This window comes from Danio aesculapii, chromosome 7, assembly GCF_903798145.1.
Source record: "Danio aesculapii chromosome 7, fDanAes4.1, whole genome shotgun sequence".
Classification (NCBI taxonomy): domain Eukaryota; kingdom Metazoa; phylum Chordata; class Actinopteri; order Cypriniformes; family Danionidae; genus Danio; species Danio aesculapii.
The window spans coordinates 33009074-33027533 of NC_079441.1; the positions used below are offsets into that span (position 1 = coordinate 33009074).

At 36.6% G+C, this 18460-nt stretch overlaps 1 protein-coding gene across 39 annotated transcripts in view; it reads right to left on the reverse strand.

The window, feature by feature from the left end:
• Positions 1–968: 968 nt before the first annotated feature.
• The window catches only part of madd (MAP-kinase activating death domain), a 93206-nt gene continuing 75714 nt past the window's right edge, over positions 969–18460 (reverse strand). For 15 of the 39 annotated variants that reach the window (XM_056461704.1, XM_056461713.1, XM_056461736.1 and 12 more), the window contains 12 exons: positions 18225–18342; positions 17647–17709; positions 16494–16614; positions 16024–16129; positions 14150–14260; positions 13962–14069; positions 13712–13876; positions 13508–13580; positions 11321–11427; positions 7780–7849; positions 5299–5345; positions 969–2533 (listed from right to left, as the gene is read on the reverse strand). In XM_056461704.1, the coding sequence (XP_056317679.1) occupies positions 2420–2533; positions 5299–5345; positions 7780–7849; positions 11321–11427; positions 13508–13580; positions 13712–13876; positions 13962–14069; positions 14150–14260; positions 16024–16129; positions 16494–16614; positions 17647–17709; positions 18225–18342 (1203 nt within the window). In that variant the 3' untranslated portion in view covers positions 969–2419. The other 24 variants (XM_056461737.1, XM_056461734.1, XM_056461733.1 and 21 more) reach the window with 4 other exon arrangements.

Here is an 18460-nt window from a genome sequence, read left to right on the forward strand (position 1 = left end):
AAAGTTCAAGCTTGGTGAACTGTGACCTGCGAAATCACATCACATGATTGCGTGAGACCAATCGAAGATCAAAACATGACCTCTCTGGACAGAAATTTTAAATATTGACCACTCGCTCACTTTTTTAAATGTCTAATCATCTTGTTTAATCCCACCCCTTTTTCACAGTGCCATACAACAGAATTCCGCATACAGGAACTCTAGTGTGACTGCGGCATTACCTGTAGGTTTCAAACAAGCCTGAAGGACTCAATTAGTTTAATCAGGTTTAGGGTTAAAGCTAAACTGTGTAGAGCTGCGGCCCTCTAGGAACTGGATTTGACACCTGTGCAGTAGAGGATAAGAACTAACGATCCAAGTTGATAGAGGAGACCTGAAGAACTATCAAGATTTTTAGACTGTTGAAAAATCACACCTAAACAATTCAAGCGACTCCATTCTCCATACAAGAGGTGTCTTGAAGCTGTCATTACCAAAAAAGCCTTTTATACAAAGTATTAGCTACATGTAATTTAGTATTTTCTCCTTTAGTATGGTCATTCCATTGTTATTGCGCCTTAAAACTATAAAATGTGGAGATAAAGAGGGCAACTTTGGACAATGATGCAGTCAATAGGCAATCAGGAGAGACAGAGGGTAAATGGATTCAGATACAATAATGTTGCCCATTGTCAATGGAAAAACCATTCAACATTGCTCTATAATATTGCTCTACAACAAATCCATGAGGACTCGACCGTGGAAAAGGTTACCACAAATCTGGTAAAAGACCTGTGGCACTCTCTGATGGGCTCTAAAGGAGGCGGCAGCGAGTTGAAAAAATGTGATGGTTCCGCATCATTTTGGACCTCAAATGAGCATGAAATCGATTCCAGGATGAAAATCTTCTCCCTTAATATCCGAAGTTAATACATGACCGCTGTATAATAATTGCATTTCACACAATAAGATCACAAACAGCCAGACAGTTGGGTTGGACATATTTTATTCTCATATTGCCAAAGCTGTACAGGTTCTATAAATATTTTTAAATGCTGAAATATTTACATCCATGTCTCTTATTTTTTTTCTTTCCCTCTTGTTCTAAACAATACACAGACTAAAATGAAAGCCCAAATAATGTGCAACTGTATCTCTCTCTCACACACAAACACACACGCACGCACACTTTCAATCAACAGACCCGATCCACTGTCCAAACATTCGTTTCAGCAGACTTGGACTCGGTTTTTGTGCTATTTACATATCCAAACCAATAGTGAGCGGGCTTTTCAAGTCCATTTACAGTCCACAAACAACAACTGAACTGAACGGACACGCAAAACAGATGCGAGATGATTAAAAATGTGAGCAAAAACATAAAAGAGTAATATTAAAATATGTAAAGGCGACAGCTGTACTGTCCGATCTAGTTGTCAAGAAGAGATGATCTGAGAACAGACACACACTCTCTTGCCATCTGTGTTTCTAACACACACAATCACACACACATCAGCAGGAAGAGGACACTTCAGACAGGACATTTTGGACACGATTTTCCCATCACTAGTCAAAAAAATCTCCAAGTGGCTTTTTTTCATTGCTCCGTCAAAATAACCAACAAACAAACAAACAAAAATAGCGATGCCTGAGCCGCACTTCTCTCATAAACACTGAGGGACAGTGGATGAACTCTGAGGACACTGGACTTGTTCTTGATACCCACTATCGATAGTATTGCACAAAAAAACAAACTACAGTTTTCCATAAACATTTCCAATGCTTCTTCAGCATTTGTTTGCTTTTACAGAGATGTACAGATTTTATCCTTTTTTTTTAAATATTGATTTCTTTTTCTCAAGTGACATGCAATTTCACACAGCAGTTCACAGACAGGGAACTTTACAGCAGAACTAGTACAGTATTTTGAGCGTCACGTGGCAGAGCTAAAGAGATACACTTACAGCAGGTGGAGGAGAGCCAACGGGACATTTACCAATAGGACAACTGCTCCGTCGCGGACCCCTCGTACGTGGCAGCGATAGATCGTAAAGACTCGAACATTTCACCCACCACAGACAGAACAGACTGCAATTTACAGTACGACTCAGCACATAAATATTAAATACACAGCCTGATATCAGAGGGGGTTCGCCTGATTTCTGCATGCCTGCATGAGGCCTGCATGCAACTCCCATTGCAATAAATAAGTGTTCGTTTAGAACGGGAAAGTCTTATTCTGGTTGGTCCGTATTATGAGAATGAAATGCCAGCATTTTGTGTCCGTGGAGTGGAATATTAACATTAGGTACGTGACTGGATATATTATTTAGACGGGTCATTTATTTGACAACAAATGTGTTGGAAATGCAAATACATCTACATGGAGCTCGGCAGGAGTGTATTGCAAGGGCTGAAGTATACGTTGGAGAGAAGTGTGCTAGCTCGCTAGTGGACGAGGGGACAGCATCTTGGGTTTGCCCTCTGACTCTTTCCCCTTGACCGCCGCCATGTAGGAGAAGAGGCAGAGCACCGAGTAACAGATCTGATGTGCCTGGTAGAGACAGAAGAGTTCACAGGAGTATTTACACCAACAATTCATCAAAACTGTTCTCTAGCATGTTGTAGAGCTGGGTAAAACGGACCCGATATAATTTAATTAAACACATTTTAATCTGTTTTTATCATTCTTATTTTCTTGTTTCTTTTATTCTTGTTCATGTAAAGCATTTTGAATTACCATTGTGTATGAAATCTGCTATATAAATAAACTTGCCTTGCCTAAAGTCCACCCCAAAATGTACATTTTTTGCCATTTACACATTCTCCACGTTTCCAAATTGAGTTTTTTCTTCTGTTGAACACACAGGAAGATATTCAGAAGAATGCTGAAAAAACAGCCATCGACTTCAATTAGGGCTGCACAATATATTGTTTGAGCATCGATATCACAATGTGTGTAACCGTAATAGTCAGATCGCAGGATTAGATTATGTAATAAAGATTAAAAGACATTATTAAATATTATTTTGAAATAACTTATACAATGATGGCCATGTTGTTTTACGCTCGATTGTGGAATTTCTGTCCCTGAATACCCTAGAAGACCATGACGTTTTATTTTACTTTTATATTTGCTCTATTGTCAATATGCTTGTTACTTATTCTAATTTATGTAAACACGCTGCATAGTAAAAATACATGAGCATCCCGATTTATCTAAATGAATGAAATATTTACAAATAGAGCTGTTCAATTCATCAGGTGAAATTATATTCATATCGCAATGTACTGTACAGTTGAAGTCTGAATTATTAGATCTTCTGAATTATAAGCCCCCTGTATATTTTTTCCCCCAGTATCTGTTTAACAGAAGGAAGATTATTTCAACACATTTCTAAACATAATAGTTTTAATAACTCGTTTCTAATAACTGATTTCTTTTATCCTTTATCGTAATATTTTACTAGATATTTTTCAAGATACTAGTTTTCAGGTTAAAGGACACCTATTTTACCCCTTTTTCAAGATTTAAGAAGCGTCTTTTGTGTCTCCAGAATGTGTCTGTAAAGTTTCAGCCCAAAACACCTATCAGATTATTAATTATATAATAATTGCAGAATGTTGGGATTTTCTGCTCTGAACTCAATGTAGCTGTTTTGTTCTCGTGCCTTTGATGCTAGTTCTCCCCGCCCATCGTCCCACGTGTTTGTCAGAGTGTGCCTCAATCTCCACCTCGGCTGCGTCAAATAAACAGCACAGTGACAGACATAAAGGAAGCAGATCTCAAATAACGTTTGAGAGAAATACTAAAACTTTCCCAAAGATTATTTGATGCATCTGTTGTGGAGTTAATTCAAGCTTTTCTGCAATGATGAGTCACACACAAAGTGTCGTTAAAAAAATGTCGTTACAAAGCACACACACAGACACTCACAGTGGACACAGACACTCACAGTGGACACACACACACACACACACAGCGCACGCGTTTAACTGTTTTTGCACGCAAATGTGACAGGATACACGCTAATATCCACTGCTGTATGGATATCCGTTATGTTAATGAACAAAATGAACCTATTTTAACGTCCACAAACCGGGATTGAAGCGTCTTCTTTTATAATTGTACTGACATGTGGCTGTGGTGACAAAGTAAAGACGGTAAAATCACTGTAATTCATTACACACATGCACTGTTTTAAAAACATTTTAAACTTGTAAAACTCACTCTCGATCACATTTGATGATGATTGATGATCACAGAGAGCTCAACAGATCTTTTAATCCCAGTTGCTTTGCGCACATCCTGGCTAGTCGATATGGATTATATGCGTTACTACAGAGGCATTTTACTACGGAGATATACGGCTGTCAATCAATTTGGTGGGCGGGGGAAACTGCACTCCTACATCACGTTGCAGTGGGCCTCAAAATGGGAGGGATTTAGATCTCATTTAAACGTCTGGAAATAAAAAGAGACTTATTGTCTTTAGATCACCCAGATGCGTGTCCCGACTGGATATCTACACACAGTCCTATCCAAACAGCTTCAAAAAGATGATTTTCATCATAGGTGCCCTTTAAGGTGTCATTTAAAGGCTTAACTAAGTTACTAGGTTAATTAGGCAAGTTAGGGTAATTAGATATTCTGTTAATCTTGTAGAAATTGAAATTGAAAAAAAAAAAACACTGCTTAAGGGGGCTAATAATATTAATCTTAAAAGGGTTTTTAAATAATAAAAAAAATAAATAATTTTATTCTAGCTGAAATAAAACAAATAAGACTTTCTTCAGAAGAACAAATATTTTAGGAAATACAGTGTATAACTATAAATAAATATAACTCCTTTCTCTGATCAACATAACTTGAGAAATATTTGGGAAAAAAAACTCACAGGAGGGCTAATAAATTTGACTTCAACTGTATATTGCAGAAAAACAAAATACCACAATGTCAGATATATATATTTTTTGCAGCCCATACTTTAATAGTATTTTTTGTTCCTTCTACGATTGTCAATGGCTGCTTTTCCCCCAGTATTCTTCAGAACGTCTTCAGAAGGAGACAGTCCCTCTCCTCTCCATTTGCTCAGAAGAATTAATAAAAATAAATCAAACTCTGATGATTTGAAGGGCTTCTTTAATCCTCACTTGTAAGTCACTTTGGATAAAAGCATCTGCTAAATGAATATATGCAAATGTCTTGTTTAGTGTTCACCAGAAGAAAGAAACACATTAAAGTAAACTACTACGTACAGGTCTTTTTTTTTAGTACAGTGTACTACATACAGTACTATGTGAATACTGAAATCTTACCATAGGAGTCTTGTACTTATGGATCACCACTTCTTTAGTTTCAGGAACTGCAAATCCCAGTGAAGACACAAAATAAACAAAGTTCAACAGCAGTGGAAAGACAAATACAAATATTCAAGGGCAGGAGGGGGGAGCAGAAAAAGAGAAAGAAAGAGAGAGAAAGAGGGGAACTCGCATACAGTACTGTACGGCCCATGACAAATGAATATTAATATCTGTAGCTGACCCCGCACACATTTCAGACGGAGCTACAGAGCACTGAATCTTTCCACAGAAGAGAAGAGCTCATATGACTGAACAGGATTTATCATCAGTAAACGCTTCCCAAAAGACTGAGAGAAACTCTTATGCAATAAGCAATCGAGGCAGGCTTAAGGAGGAAAAAGAAAGCCAGAGATAGAGGAAAAAAAAGATTTACACCAAGTGTGGTGAGGGATTATAGTTATAAAGATGGAAAAATCAGAGCAATAGAGAACGAGAGAAATATAGAGAGATATTAAGTAAGAGAAGGAATATCATTGCAAGTCGAAGCTGGAAGGAAATCCGGGGTCTGCTGGGTTTTCCATCACTCATGGAATGACTTTTACTACAGGCATGAATGAGTGTATGAACTGGAGTTTAAGAAAAGCAACGGCTGACATCAAGGAAGTGCAGTGCAGATGAGCAGTCCACAGCCATTAGAGGAGTCATGACAGATGGTGACAGATGGAGAGGTAAATGAGGAGGACAGGTTCAAGAAGAGAAGGAGAAGAAGAAAAGATAAAGGTGACAGCACTTTACCTGCTGGAGAATGAAGGTTTTCATAGCAGCAAAGATGAGGGGCGGATTACAAAAAGGAAGCACAAAGACACAGCACTAACCCAGTCCAGAGCTGACCCTTTCACTACAGCTCCATCTACACAGTGTATTTATTTACAAAACAACCAGCTTGATATTCTCTACTAGGTGCAGTTATGGTGTAAACTCTATGAAGTAAACTCTGGTGTAAACTCTAGGTTACGATGTATTGTTTAAGGGCAAATTAAACAGTTCAGATTTTAATTTAGAATCATAAACGTGGATATTAAATTGCTTTTGTGAAGTTTGTGGGTCAATTTGACCTGCTTGTTTTAATATTAAAGGGATAGTTCCCACAAAAATTTAAAGTCTGCCATCAATTACTCATTATTCATTTGCTCAAAACCTATTTGCGTTTCTTTCGTGTGTTGAACGCGAGAACATATTGTGGTAAATTTTGATTGCTGGCACCCATTGACTTCAATAGTAATGCTTTTTAATGTCAATGGGTGCCAGAAACAGCATTCTTCTAAATATCTTCTTTTGTGTTCAGCAGAAGAAAGCAAGTTTAAAAGTACACGAGGGAGAGAATTAATGATTCAATTCAATTCAATTCAATTCAATTCAATTCAAAATGATGAGGTCATTTTTATTTTTGGGTGAACCCCTTTAAGAAAGAAGCACATTTTTTGATTTACATCCATGAATTTGCTAGGTTGCTTTTATTTCAAGTCATTGAACGTGCATCGATGGCATATGTTTTTTATCAGTTTATGCATGTGCAGATTTTGACAAAAATAAATAATGCTGACTTTGTTTGGTGGTGCAAGAGTGTTCGAAAATAGCCTTTAAATACACTTAAAATAACCACAATCTCTTATTTATTTATTTAATGACAATTATTAATGTTAATTGTTTACTTTTGTAAGATTTTCATTATGTGGTTTATGATGATTTGCACTGAATCTAAAACAGTCCAAATCCAATTGTAAACACTATGCGAGGGTCATAGCTGTATTCTTAAATTAAAGAAAGTGTTTTCTTTTCTAAATGATGCATCTGAGAAAACAACCGCAATCTAAAACTAAGCTGATTTGACTTGCGAATTTGAACTGTTCTCAAATCTGACAATCTTTTCCACCATCAGAACTACTATTATTATGTAGAGTATGCAAATATAAATTCAAACGATAATTTATAGTACTCAATAAAGTTATTAGGTTTCTAAAACCACATCGAGTTCTTAAATATGAATAAGGAGTGAGCGTTAGCTGATGGCAAAGACAAAGGTGGAGAAAACCAGCATGCACAATTAAGTCTACAATGTTGACTGTTGTAAATTGAAAATCACTGGTCGCTTACAGATAAGGTTCTGGTATTGTGTGCATCCCTATATGTAGTTACATGTACATTTATATATTTTCATGACTGACAATCAACACCCGATAAAAAATATGCCCTAATATGCCCTCAAACTGAGCCCTAATAGGCTATTTTTAGGATCTACATTGTAAAGACATCCCATCCTTATACTGCATTGATAGTGCAGCTGCCAGATTTGTGTCCTGCTCCTGAAGCTCATACATTATTGAAATGAGCACATCAAAGATTGCTGAACATGGTTAACTCCTCTGCTTTGCTCTGCATGTGACTGAGTTACTGCTGTGTCGCGTACAGGCCTAGAATCAAAATGGGGGTAATTACCAAACTCCTCCAGGACAAAGACTCCTTTCACTGTATTGCACTTTTTAATGTGACTCAGCTCTATGAAAACCTAAAAACAAACAAAAACAAACAAAAAAACAACAGGACACACTGTTACCAACTCAATCACACACTTGTGGGAAAGAAACAAAAAAGTATTTTTTTTTTTTGAAGAGATGAGAATCTGGACAGTTAGTAACTGTAAACTAGGGAGAAAACGAAGAAAGAACAAGAAAAGCAAGCTGTTGAAAAGCTATCAGAACTAAAAACATAAATAAATAAAAAATGACTGCACGGAAAGAGAAGTTTCCATGTTGACAGGATTACATGGGCCGGTGACGCAAATGGAGAACCATGAAAGTTTCATGAAAGAATGTGCAACACATTACAGACCCTCATATTCTTAAGAGTAAAAATAACCCCAGATATTCCTATTTTTAAATTGGGGTGGGGGTGGGGGTGGGGGGGTACAAAATTAATCAACAAGTCAACACCCCAAGTCATAAAAGCGAGCCTTGCTTTTAGGAAAATTCTTAATTTTACGGTTCTCGATATGACGTCTTCTTGAGGCACTGGAGACTTGTATAACAGATGTGTTTCTGCAACACTAACATGAATCCGCAGCTGTTACCATTTGCACTGAAAAGTGGGAACGAAATCATGGCATTGATCCTCTGATGTGCTGAAATAAGGGCCCATGCAAAGACATCCATGGAAAATTCCATTATCAGAAGAAAAAAATACAGACACAAAACAGAACCAAAGAGAGAGAGAGAGAAAATAATACAAAAGACATTAGATGGAAATAAAAATCACACAAGAGTGACATCTGCCAGAAAAGCTACAGAACAAGGAAAAAGAAAGGAGAAAGTAAATGAAAATGGTACGCTAAAAAGCAAAGACTGCAGAGGTTGTGTGTACCTTCCGCTCCTTGCAGGGGGAGAGAGCATGGGAGAGAAACGGTTTGGATTATTATTGGACAAAAAGAGCACAAAACACCCTCTGGTGCTACGAGCCCACCCTTACGGTATTAAAACTCCAACCGCTGATTCCTTCCAGAAAGAACAAAGGCTTTGTTGCATTAACTGCTAATGTCTGCCATTATGGTTATGTTAGTTTTGAAGTCCCGATGTTGTTCCCACCCCATTACCCCTCCATGCCTCCTCCACCAGCAATGAAGACCAGCTCCCTCACACATGCCTACAGCCAAACAATTACAACACACACAGCTACACTACGTGGATGAGCTGCACATTTCAACAACGCTGACCTCCATTTGGCATTCAGGTAATCAACTAATGACCCTAGAAAGGCACCTATAATATATTGAGACCTGTTTATAGGTCTAGGATGAGCAGTCACTTTTTACTGTCCACACTGAATAAAAATGTACAAAGGTGATTTTACAAGCATATTAAATGCAAGTAAATGTGACTGCTTAAATGTTTCAAATAACTTTTTCTGAAAATAAAGTCAAAATATGGATGAAATAATGAGAGTACATATGAAACATACATGTATTTCTTCAAATATGTAAAAAATAAGTCATATTTTAGGAACTAAAATTTAAATACTAAAACACTAAATATATATTTTATATGATTGAAAAACATCTTGAGGTCAAATGGGTAAAATGTATTGATTTAAGTAAACATTTAAAGTAAACTGCTAAATTTATATTGTTATAAAATTAGAATTAAACAGACTTTCAATGTCCTCAAATGTTTTTATAAATATGCCTGATAAGATTTCATTTTTGTAAACTACTGTTAATTGTTTACTTCTGCAAATCATGGTAAAAATGTAGGATTTTTACAATATTTTGCTCATAATTTTAAACAGGACACATTCTATTGTATACAGAAAATGTATGTTTTGATGTTTGAAACGCATATAATGATATTTTAATGGCTTCAAATTTGAAAATTCAGGGTTCACTCACACTCTCACACACGCACGCACGCACGCACGCGCACACAAAATGTCTTTCCAAACCTGTGTGAAGTCTTTTATTCTGCAAAACAACATTTGGTTCATGTTGACTTCCATTGTATGGATAAAAATGCATTGGAAATCAATGGGAAGCGACAACATTTTTCAAAATATCTTCTTTCATGCTCCATACAGATTTGGAATGAGATACTGTAAGGATTAGAAAATCAGGACAGGTGTAAATGTTTAAAAAAAAACTATTTTTAGGTTATTAGAACACGAGAATACCATGAGCTAAGATGAAAGGTGAGTTTGAACAAAAAATAAATGGCCTGTTTAAGTCTCTTCTATAAAATCAGTGCTACTAGAAGTACTGTTAATAATAGTACAGTATATAGTGTAACTAATGCTTTTATCCTTGTAGAAGCCCTTCTAATGGGACATTTTCAGTTCAAAGGAACACAATCTGTTTTGTGTGCACAGTTCCCTACTCTCTGAAATGTCTTTACATTTCAGCTTTTTAAACAGCAAATTAATCCAATAACCCAAAACTAATAAATAAATAAATAAATAAATAACACAAAAGCAGAACAAAAACTGACTTAATTATGTAAAGTAGCTTATATTAGAACCATTACCTCATTATGTCCTATTAGACCTCATTTAAAGCCTATTTAATTAGACTTGATTATAAGGATAGTTCACGCCCAAAATAAAAGTTGCTGCTAATTTATTTCCCCCAGACCAGCTAAGTTGTAATAAGATGCAATGAAGAAGATTTTAAGCTGAGAGTGATGTCATTGGTGATTTTTTAAAATGCAAGTCAATGCTATCAGTACATTTGAGCACATATCTAAACTCTACTGAAAAACAAAATCACCTACACATTAAATGGCCTGAAGGTAAGTAAATTAACAGCATTTTGATTATTTTTTTATCATTAAAGCACACTAACATCGTTCTGAATGAGAAAAATATCCTTTAACTCTCCCCAACAATGTAATTTGTACTGCTTTGAGTATGTTTTGCACAAGGTTCTACATCTTACCTCTGGCACACCACAATAAACCGACATCACACCAACACTCACAAACCGTAAGGACCAGAGCTGGGCGCCGTGACCATTAACACATCATACTAACACACACAGCGGGTGGAATGTTCTGACATTTGAAAAAGTAAATCTCTGCTTGTGATTATGCAACCCAAAAAATAAACATCCAGCAAATAAAGCCAAACGACAACGACAACAACAACAACAATGAAAAAAAGAAAACAGCTATTCCTCTCAGAGATTCTTTAGAAACAACAGATTAAGTCAGCTTTAAATCTAAATATTCATTTTAACTCTGATTATGCTTTTAATTCTTAGGTTAGCTTCTTATTACTTTGTTAAATGTTCCAAAAAATTCTCAGAGGAAGTTAAGGCACGGGTAGAAAGAAATAGTAAGAGGAAGGAAAGGAGACATGGAGAGATGGTGAGATGAATACAAACGAGAAGTGGCAGAAAAGAGAAACAGGGGATTGGATGAATTGAGAATGACAGGAATGGTGGTGTTGAATTTGGCAAGCACTTTGTCATGGCTATGAGAAAAGCAACACCTCCTACCTGGCTGTGCATAAATTTGAGGTTGATGCCTTCCAGTGTGACCTGGAGGAGACCACCCTCCCCTGTCTTCATGTCCTGAACTGGAAACTCGCCTCCAAGCTCTGGACCTGCACATGGGAAGGAGAGAACTTGTTTTGGAAAAACGTTTATTTCAGTGAGAAAATTATTATAGTAGAGTAGTTGCCAAATTGTTGCCCAGCCAAGGAAAAATCGTACTTTATCCTTTATTCAAACATATTGATATCATGTTGATGTCATTTTTTGAAGAATATTATGTTGTTGATTTTGGCGAAGGTAAAACTTGTATGCGCTCCACATTTCAGTGGTTTCATTTGTGATAACGCAAGGAAACATGCTTTTAGACGAAAACAACCCAAAGCCTAAAAAACAAATGGCAGTCAATTAAATATTAATCACTCTTAACTTTATTGTAGTCAATGTATACCTTTTGTCTGCATCTGCATTGCAAATGTAAATGTTTATTTTTGCCTTTTATGCCAATAATTTTGTCAATTAAACATTTTTAAGGGATACCCAAAATGATAATTTACTCACCTTCAAGTACTTACAAACCTTTATGAGTTTTTTTTGTTCTGTTGAACACAAAAGGTATTTTGGTAAAATGTTGGAAACCAGTAACCACTGACATCCATAGCAGAAAAAAACTAAATATTATGGAAATCAATGGCTACCGGTCTACAAAATTCCTCAAAATATCTTTTCTGAAGAAAAAAAGAACTCAAACAGGTTTGTGACAAGTGAACGGTGAGTAAATGATGATCATATTTTCAGCTTTGTGTGAACTAACCCTTTAACCTTCATAAGCTGCTTATTTTTTTGGTTCCATCAAACTATTTGGGGTTGTGAATGGCAAGTATTGTGCCAATGCCACCTCCAGAGACTACTTTGGCCAACACAAAATACCAAAAAGGGCAAATTCAGGTAAGTTACATTACTTTTAATATTGTCATTATTGATAAATGTGGTCTAGTTTATCTAAATTTAAGCCATACAATTCAATAGTTTGGGTGAGATTAATTTTGTTTATGGAAATTATAGACACACATACAACCCAAAAATTCTAAAACTCCAAATATTTGAAAGTAGGGCAGGATAATTAATCGAAAATGAAAACATAAACGCAATGAGCAAATCTGCAATTGTCATGCACATCTTGTCAGGGAAGCCTGGTGTGATCAGCAGTAAATCTCCACCAAAGGCCAGAGGGCGCTCTTGTGCTAAAACTCCAAACACCCACAAAGAAGAAACCCAGGAAATCCCTGGTAAAGTCTAGATCGGATACGCGGCCGGCCGAATAATATAGCTGCATTTTTTTATGACACTTTATAACAATAATTAATATTTTTACAGTACTGTAATGGTTGGGTTTAAGGTTGGGGTGGGGGTAGGCATTAAAAAAATACAATTTATTGGGTAATTTAATAGATAGCATAAATAATAGCCGGTACAACTACTGTTTTTACATTACTGTGACGGTTGGGTTTAGGGTTGGAGTGGGGATAGACGTTAATAAAATATAATAAATGTGAAATGTAATAAATAGTATCAATAATTCTCTTTAACTTCCGGCCGCATCCATATCTGATCTAGCAACAACTGAAATCCCCAATGCATTGCATTACAAACAGAAGTTTGAACTGCTTTTATCGATTCAGGATGACTAATAATCATGTTTATGAAATCATTTAACATAATGATTTATTTCAAACACTCGGATGGACGCTATGCCACACATAAGAATTCATGAATGGTAGTGAAGCAATGCAACTGACGTGGGTAGGTCACGTGATCATGACAAAATGGCAGATGTAGTACATCCAAGTTCCATTCATCCTACTGACATTCATACTGTATAGAATGACCTTTTCTAATGACCGAGTAGTTCATTTAAATTTAAATGGAATACCTACTGAGTAGTAGGCGATTTCGGACGCAGCCATAGTTCATTAAGAAGTGACGCAAACATCTGTCATTATCACATAATGGTTATCTTGATGTCGTCATCGTTCGATTAAATAGCGTGGCGTATTTTTGTGTCGCTTATCAGTGTACTACGGCTCTGTGTAAGTGTAGTAAGCTCTGCTCCATCTAAACACACTGGAGGTTTACTAGACCTTTGATTAATCTCCCAGCCTATCTGAAAGCATTCAAAGACCTACAATTTACCTGGTTTGATGCTTTGTTGTCGAGCAGCAGCACGCTCCATGCTGTCTTTAACACAGTAGTACAATTCCCGACACTTCACACACACAAAAACACAATGCAAGAGACAATTAAGTACAGTAACTGATTATTACGTCAAAGTCTCAGTTAATATATTGTTCCAGTATCCTCAGTGTACATTTGTACTAAATTATGACTGCATCTTACCTTCTTAGTGTAAAACTTGTTAAGCTGCGTCTCCTGGCCGTTTCTCCTCCACAGACACAACACTTTAGTTTTGGGACAGTAAGTCATATTAATGAGCTTTTCATACCACCAGCGCTCATAGACTGTGCCGATATTACTGCGCAAGACGATGCAGTCATCACACACCTAAACACAAACAAGAAACGAGAATCAATCCTGAGTTACAATATGTTTTATTCATAACATTCAAAACGAGATGCAAAACTCGTACCTCCATGAAGAATATGTCACCAGTTGTATCCGTCCCAGCATGCACAACAAAAGTCTGCTTTTTAATATGCCTGCTGCCACTCGGCCTGATGGAAAGCTCTCGACCGCTCTGAAACAAGCCACATGGATCTGTCAAACACTCATTATTTCATCAGAATGGGTTTGACTACTTCTTTATTAAGTTCTTACTAAATGTGCGAGGCGATCCAGGACTTCATTGATCTCCTGACTGTGAGTTAGACCAATGTGGGATTTGCCCATAAGACGCCGTACTTTCTTCCTGATGTCGTTTTTACTGACCTACATAAAAATGGTAACAGTTATAGTTACATTTTCCTGAATTATATTGAACAGTTTCAATATTTAAAAGTTTCGGGTCAGTAAAATGTGTTTTAATGTGTTTAAATTCATCACTTCAACAGTAGTTGTGAAATCAAATATTAGTATTATTTTAATATCTGCAATAAAAACATTTTTTTTTCATCATTACTCCAGTATTTAGTTCCAAAAGAAACATTATTATTATTATTATTATTATTATTATTATTAAATTCAAATAAAATAAAATAAAATTCAATTCAATTATAAAAAGTAAAAATCTCTTATGCTACCCAATGCTACATTAAAAATTCATTTTTCAAATTACTGTTTAAATACATTTTACAATGCAACTCATTACTGAGAAAGAAATCTGTTCAAAAACATTTAATGTTATTACCAATGTTGAAATAGTTCAAATAAACAGCATTTGCTTGATATACACAAACCGGCCACTTTATTAGGTACACCTGTCCAACTGCTCGTCAACGCAAATTTCTAATCAACCAATCACATGGTCACAACTCAATGCATTTAGGCATGAAGACATGGTCAAGATGATCTGCTGCTGTTCGAATTCTGATGCAAATAGAGCATCAGAATTTGGAGGAAAGGTGATTTAAGTGACTTTGAACGTGGCATGGTTGTTGGTGCCAGACAGGCTGGTCTGAGTATTTCAGAAACTGCTAATCTACAGGGAATTTTACCCACAACCATCTCTAGGGTTAACAGAGATGGTCTGAAAAAGAGAAAATATCCAGTGAGTGGCAGTTCTGTGGAGGCTAATGCCTTGTTGATGCCAGAGGTCAGAGGAGAATGGCCAGACTGGTTCAAGCTAATAGAAAGGCAACTGTAACTCAAATAACCACTTACTCGATACAACTGAGGTATGCAGAAGATCACCTCTGAACGCACAACACTTCGAACCTTGAGGTGGATGGGCTAGAACAGCAAAAAACAACACCGGGTGCCACTCCTGTCAGCTAAGAACGGGAAACTGAGGCTACAATTCATGCAGGCTCACCAAAATTGGACAATAGAAGATTGGAAAAACGTTGCCTGGTCTGATGAGTCTATTTCTGCTGCAAAAATCAGATGGTAGGGTCAGATTTTGGTGTCAATGAAATAAAATAATGGATCCAACCTGCCTTGTATCAATAATTCAAGCTGGTGGTGGTGTAATGGTGTTGCGGATATTTTCTTGGCACACTTTGGGCCCATTAGTACCAATTGAGCATCGTGTCAATGCCACAGCCTACCCGAGTATTGTTTCTGACCATTTCCATCCCTTTATTACCACAGCGTACCTATCTTCTGGCTACTTCCAGCAGGATAACACACCATCACTGTACTCAAATGGCCTCCACAGTCACCAGAACTCAATCCAATAGAGCCCCTTTGGGATGTGGTGGAACGGGAGATTTGCATCATGGATGTGCAGTCGACAAATCTGCAGCAACTGCGTGATGCCAAAATATCTTAGGAATATTTACAGTACCTTGTTGAATCTATGCCAGGAAGGATTAAGGCAGTTCTAAAGGCAAAAGGGGGTCCAAGCCGGTAATAGTAAGGTGTACCTAATAAATTGACCGTGAGTGTAGGAATAATTTCAAAAACATCCAAAATGCCCTGAAACTTCTGATCAAATCAATGCTGACCCCAGACTTCAAAATGGTAGTTCATATAAAAATCTCAATATTTATTTAAACATATGTGAAGAAATGAAACTGAGTGCTTGTTGATACCTTCATCATAAGCATGTAAGCAATCATATTGTGCAGAAGCGTGGCCAGCAGTCTGTCCTCATCATCCTCTAGTCTCTTGCGGTCATGATCTCCCAGAGAAAGATACCTGAGAGAAAATAAAACAGCACTGTCGTATTTGGACAGACTAATCAAAACAGAGCATCACAGTTTACATCTAAATCCTAGCATGACCAAAAAGCTTATAGCTCAAGGCTAATTCAAACCACTCCACTACTTTCCTGAAGAACAGAACATATGGAAAATATCTCAACATTGTCAGAAGGCTGTAATTTGTATGTATGAACTCTGTAATACGCTTAGTACGCTATCATCAAGGTATGCAAACTTTTGAAAGCAGACAATTATGAATGATCAATTTCATGTTGGGCTTTTCCATTTCGTGGTTATTTGTTGCTTTCGTTGCGGCATGAACATTCCTGTAGGCACTTATAAAACACACACACACAAACCTGTCAATCATTTCTTGCGGTCCCTGATCCATTCCCATTCCTTCCCGTTCCAGCATTACGGCATCCAGGAAGGCGTCCTCCCAAAACTGCATCTGATCCCACAGAGTCGAGCGCTCCTTACCTACACATACACACATTTACACTCTTTACTTGAGGAAAACGGCACTTTATTTCAACATGCCAGAATAGACAATGACAATATGTCGAGGATTACAGTAAACACCCTTTATAAAATGAATTAACAAAGAAACCTCAAGCACCCAAATGCTATGGAAACTTGTTTCAGCCATGAAATAAAAAAGGTAATACAAATTTTCATCTTTCAGTTCTAACTTTCTTTCCTGCTATAAATTTACAATTCAGACTTCTTAGAACTGTTATTTTACATCTTGCAATTGAGCTTTATAGACTATAAACATGAAATTGCAAGACATTTTTCCAACCAATTCTCTCAAAAAAGGTATTGCTATAGGTCTATCTCAAAATTCTGAGATTAGCAAAATGGAAACCTGCTAAAAATTTGAGCTTATTTGATGCACTTCTGACTTTTGTACTAGAATTTGATGTACAATCCTATACTATAATCCTACAGTTTCTTCTGTAAAAAAAAAAAAATAGTCAGAGATATAAAGTTGCAATTACCTTTTTTATGGCACAGGCTTCCATAAAAATCGACTGCACAGCATGCTTTAATAAAGGTGCTATCAAACCTTATGAAATTAATTTTAACACAGCATTAACACACGCCTACATACATCTGCTTATTGTTTCAGCATTCGCATTCTCTCAAACAGTTTTGTCGCCACTCGATTTCACACAAACACACTGAACTGGAAAGTAAAAGTGATTTATCAAAGCCATCTGGTTTCTTTATTTTACTTCACTTATTATATTTAATATAATAACACCATAAATGGACCATAAGTTCATGCAAACAGTACCATGCACACAAACACAAATAATAAATAATCAAATACTCAATAATCAAATCAAATAAGTACATTTCTTGGGGGAAAAAAACAGAAACACAATCTCCATGCTCCCTCTAAGACTTAAATACACAATCATAGCATAGCGTGTAGAGTCTAATACTACACATTCCCATAAATAAACACACAAATCCCAAACGTCAAAGGTCAGAGTTCAGCCATACTCAGAGAAAAGGTTTCCATTGCAGCATCCTCCAACTGGTCCCAAACTGAGCTTTTATCCCGGCCTTTGTGGCATTAAATGGAAGAAAAAAAAGGAGAAAGAGGGGAAAGGAGGTAGCCGCAGAGCAGAAGGCATAGAAAGTGTTAGAAAGAGAGTGTTAGAAGCAAAGCTTTAAGCTGTCAGAGATACGCAAACCAATATGTCATCAAACACTGGTTAAAACAAGAACACATTTAGAGTTAATGAGCAAATAAACAGAGAACTTTGAAGGCCGTAGTGCGCAAGAATGATATGCTGAATTATCTGATGCCATCATTAGAAAGAAGACAGCTATAAAAGATTACTCTGTGAGGACATTATTACATATTTTGCAGATTAAAATAATGGAAAGCCAACAGAGGCCATTTTTGAAAACACCACATTGTTAATAATCATTATTGAGTTGACAATAAGCTGATTACTAAATCAGTTAGAAGAATGGACATGAAAGAAGAAAAGAAAAAAAGAAAGCAAGAACAAAATAAAATGAATAAAAGGAGAGGACAGCTGATAGGATTAAAAAGCAGGATATATTCTTACCCAGCAGCCCCTCACACAGATAGATCCTCATGCTAACATCCTCAACAGGTGGAGCAGGTGCTGCTTTATTAACACCAACAGGCTCCTTCATGCCTGGCTTCAGCTTGTGTGTCTTGCCCTACACGATCAAGCATAAAATAAAGTCATTTAATTCTTTTAAATATTAATTTAATACTTAAATGGTTCTGATATCAGCTTAAATTTAAATGTGACATGAGAAATCCCCGTTTATTTTA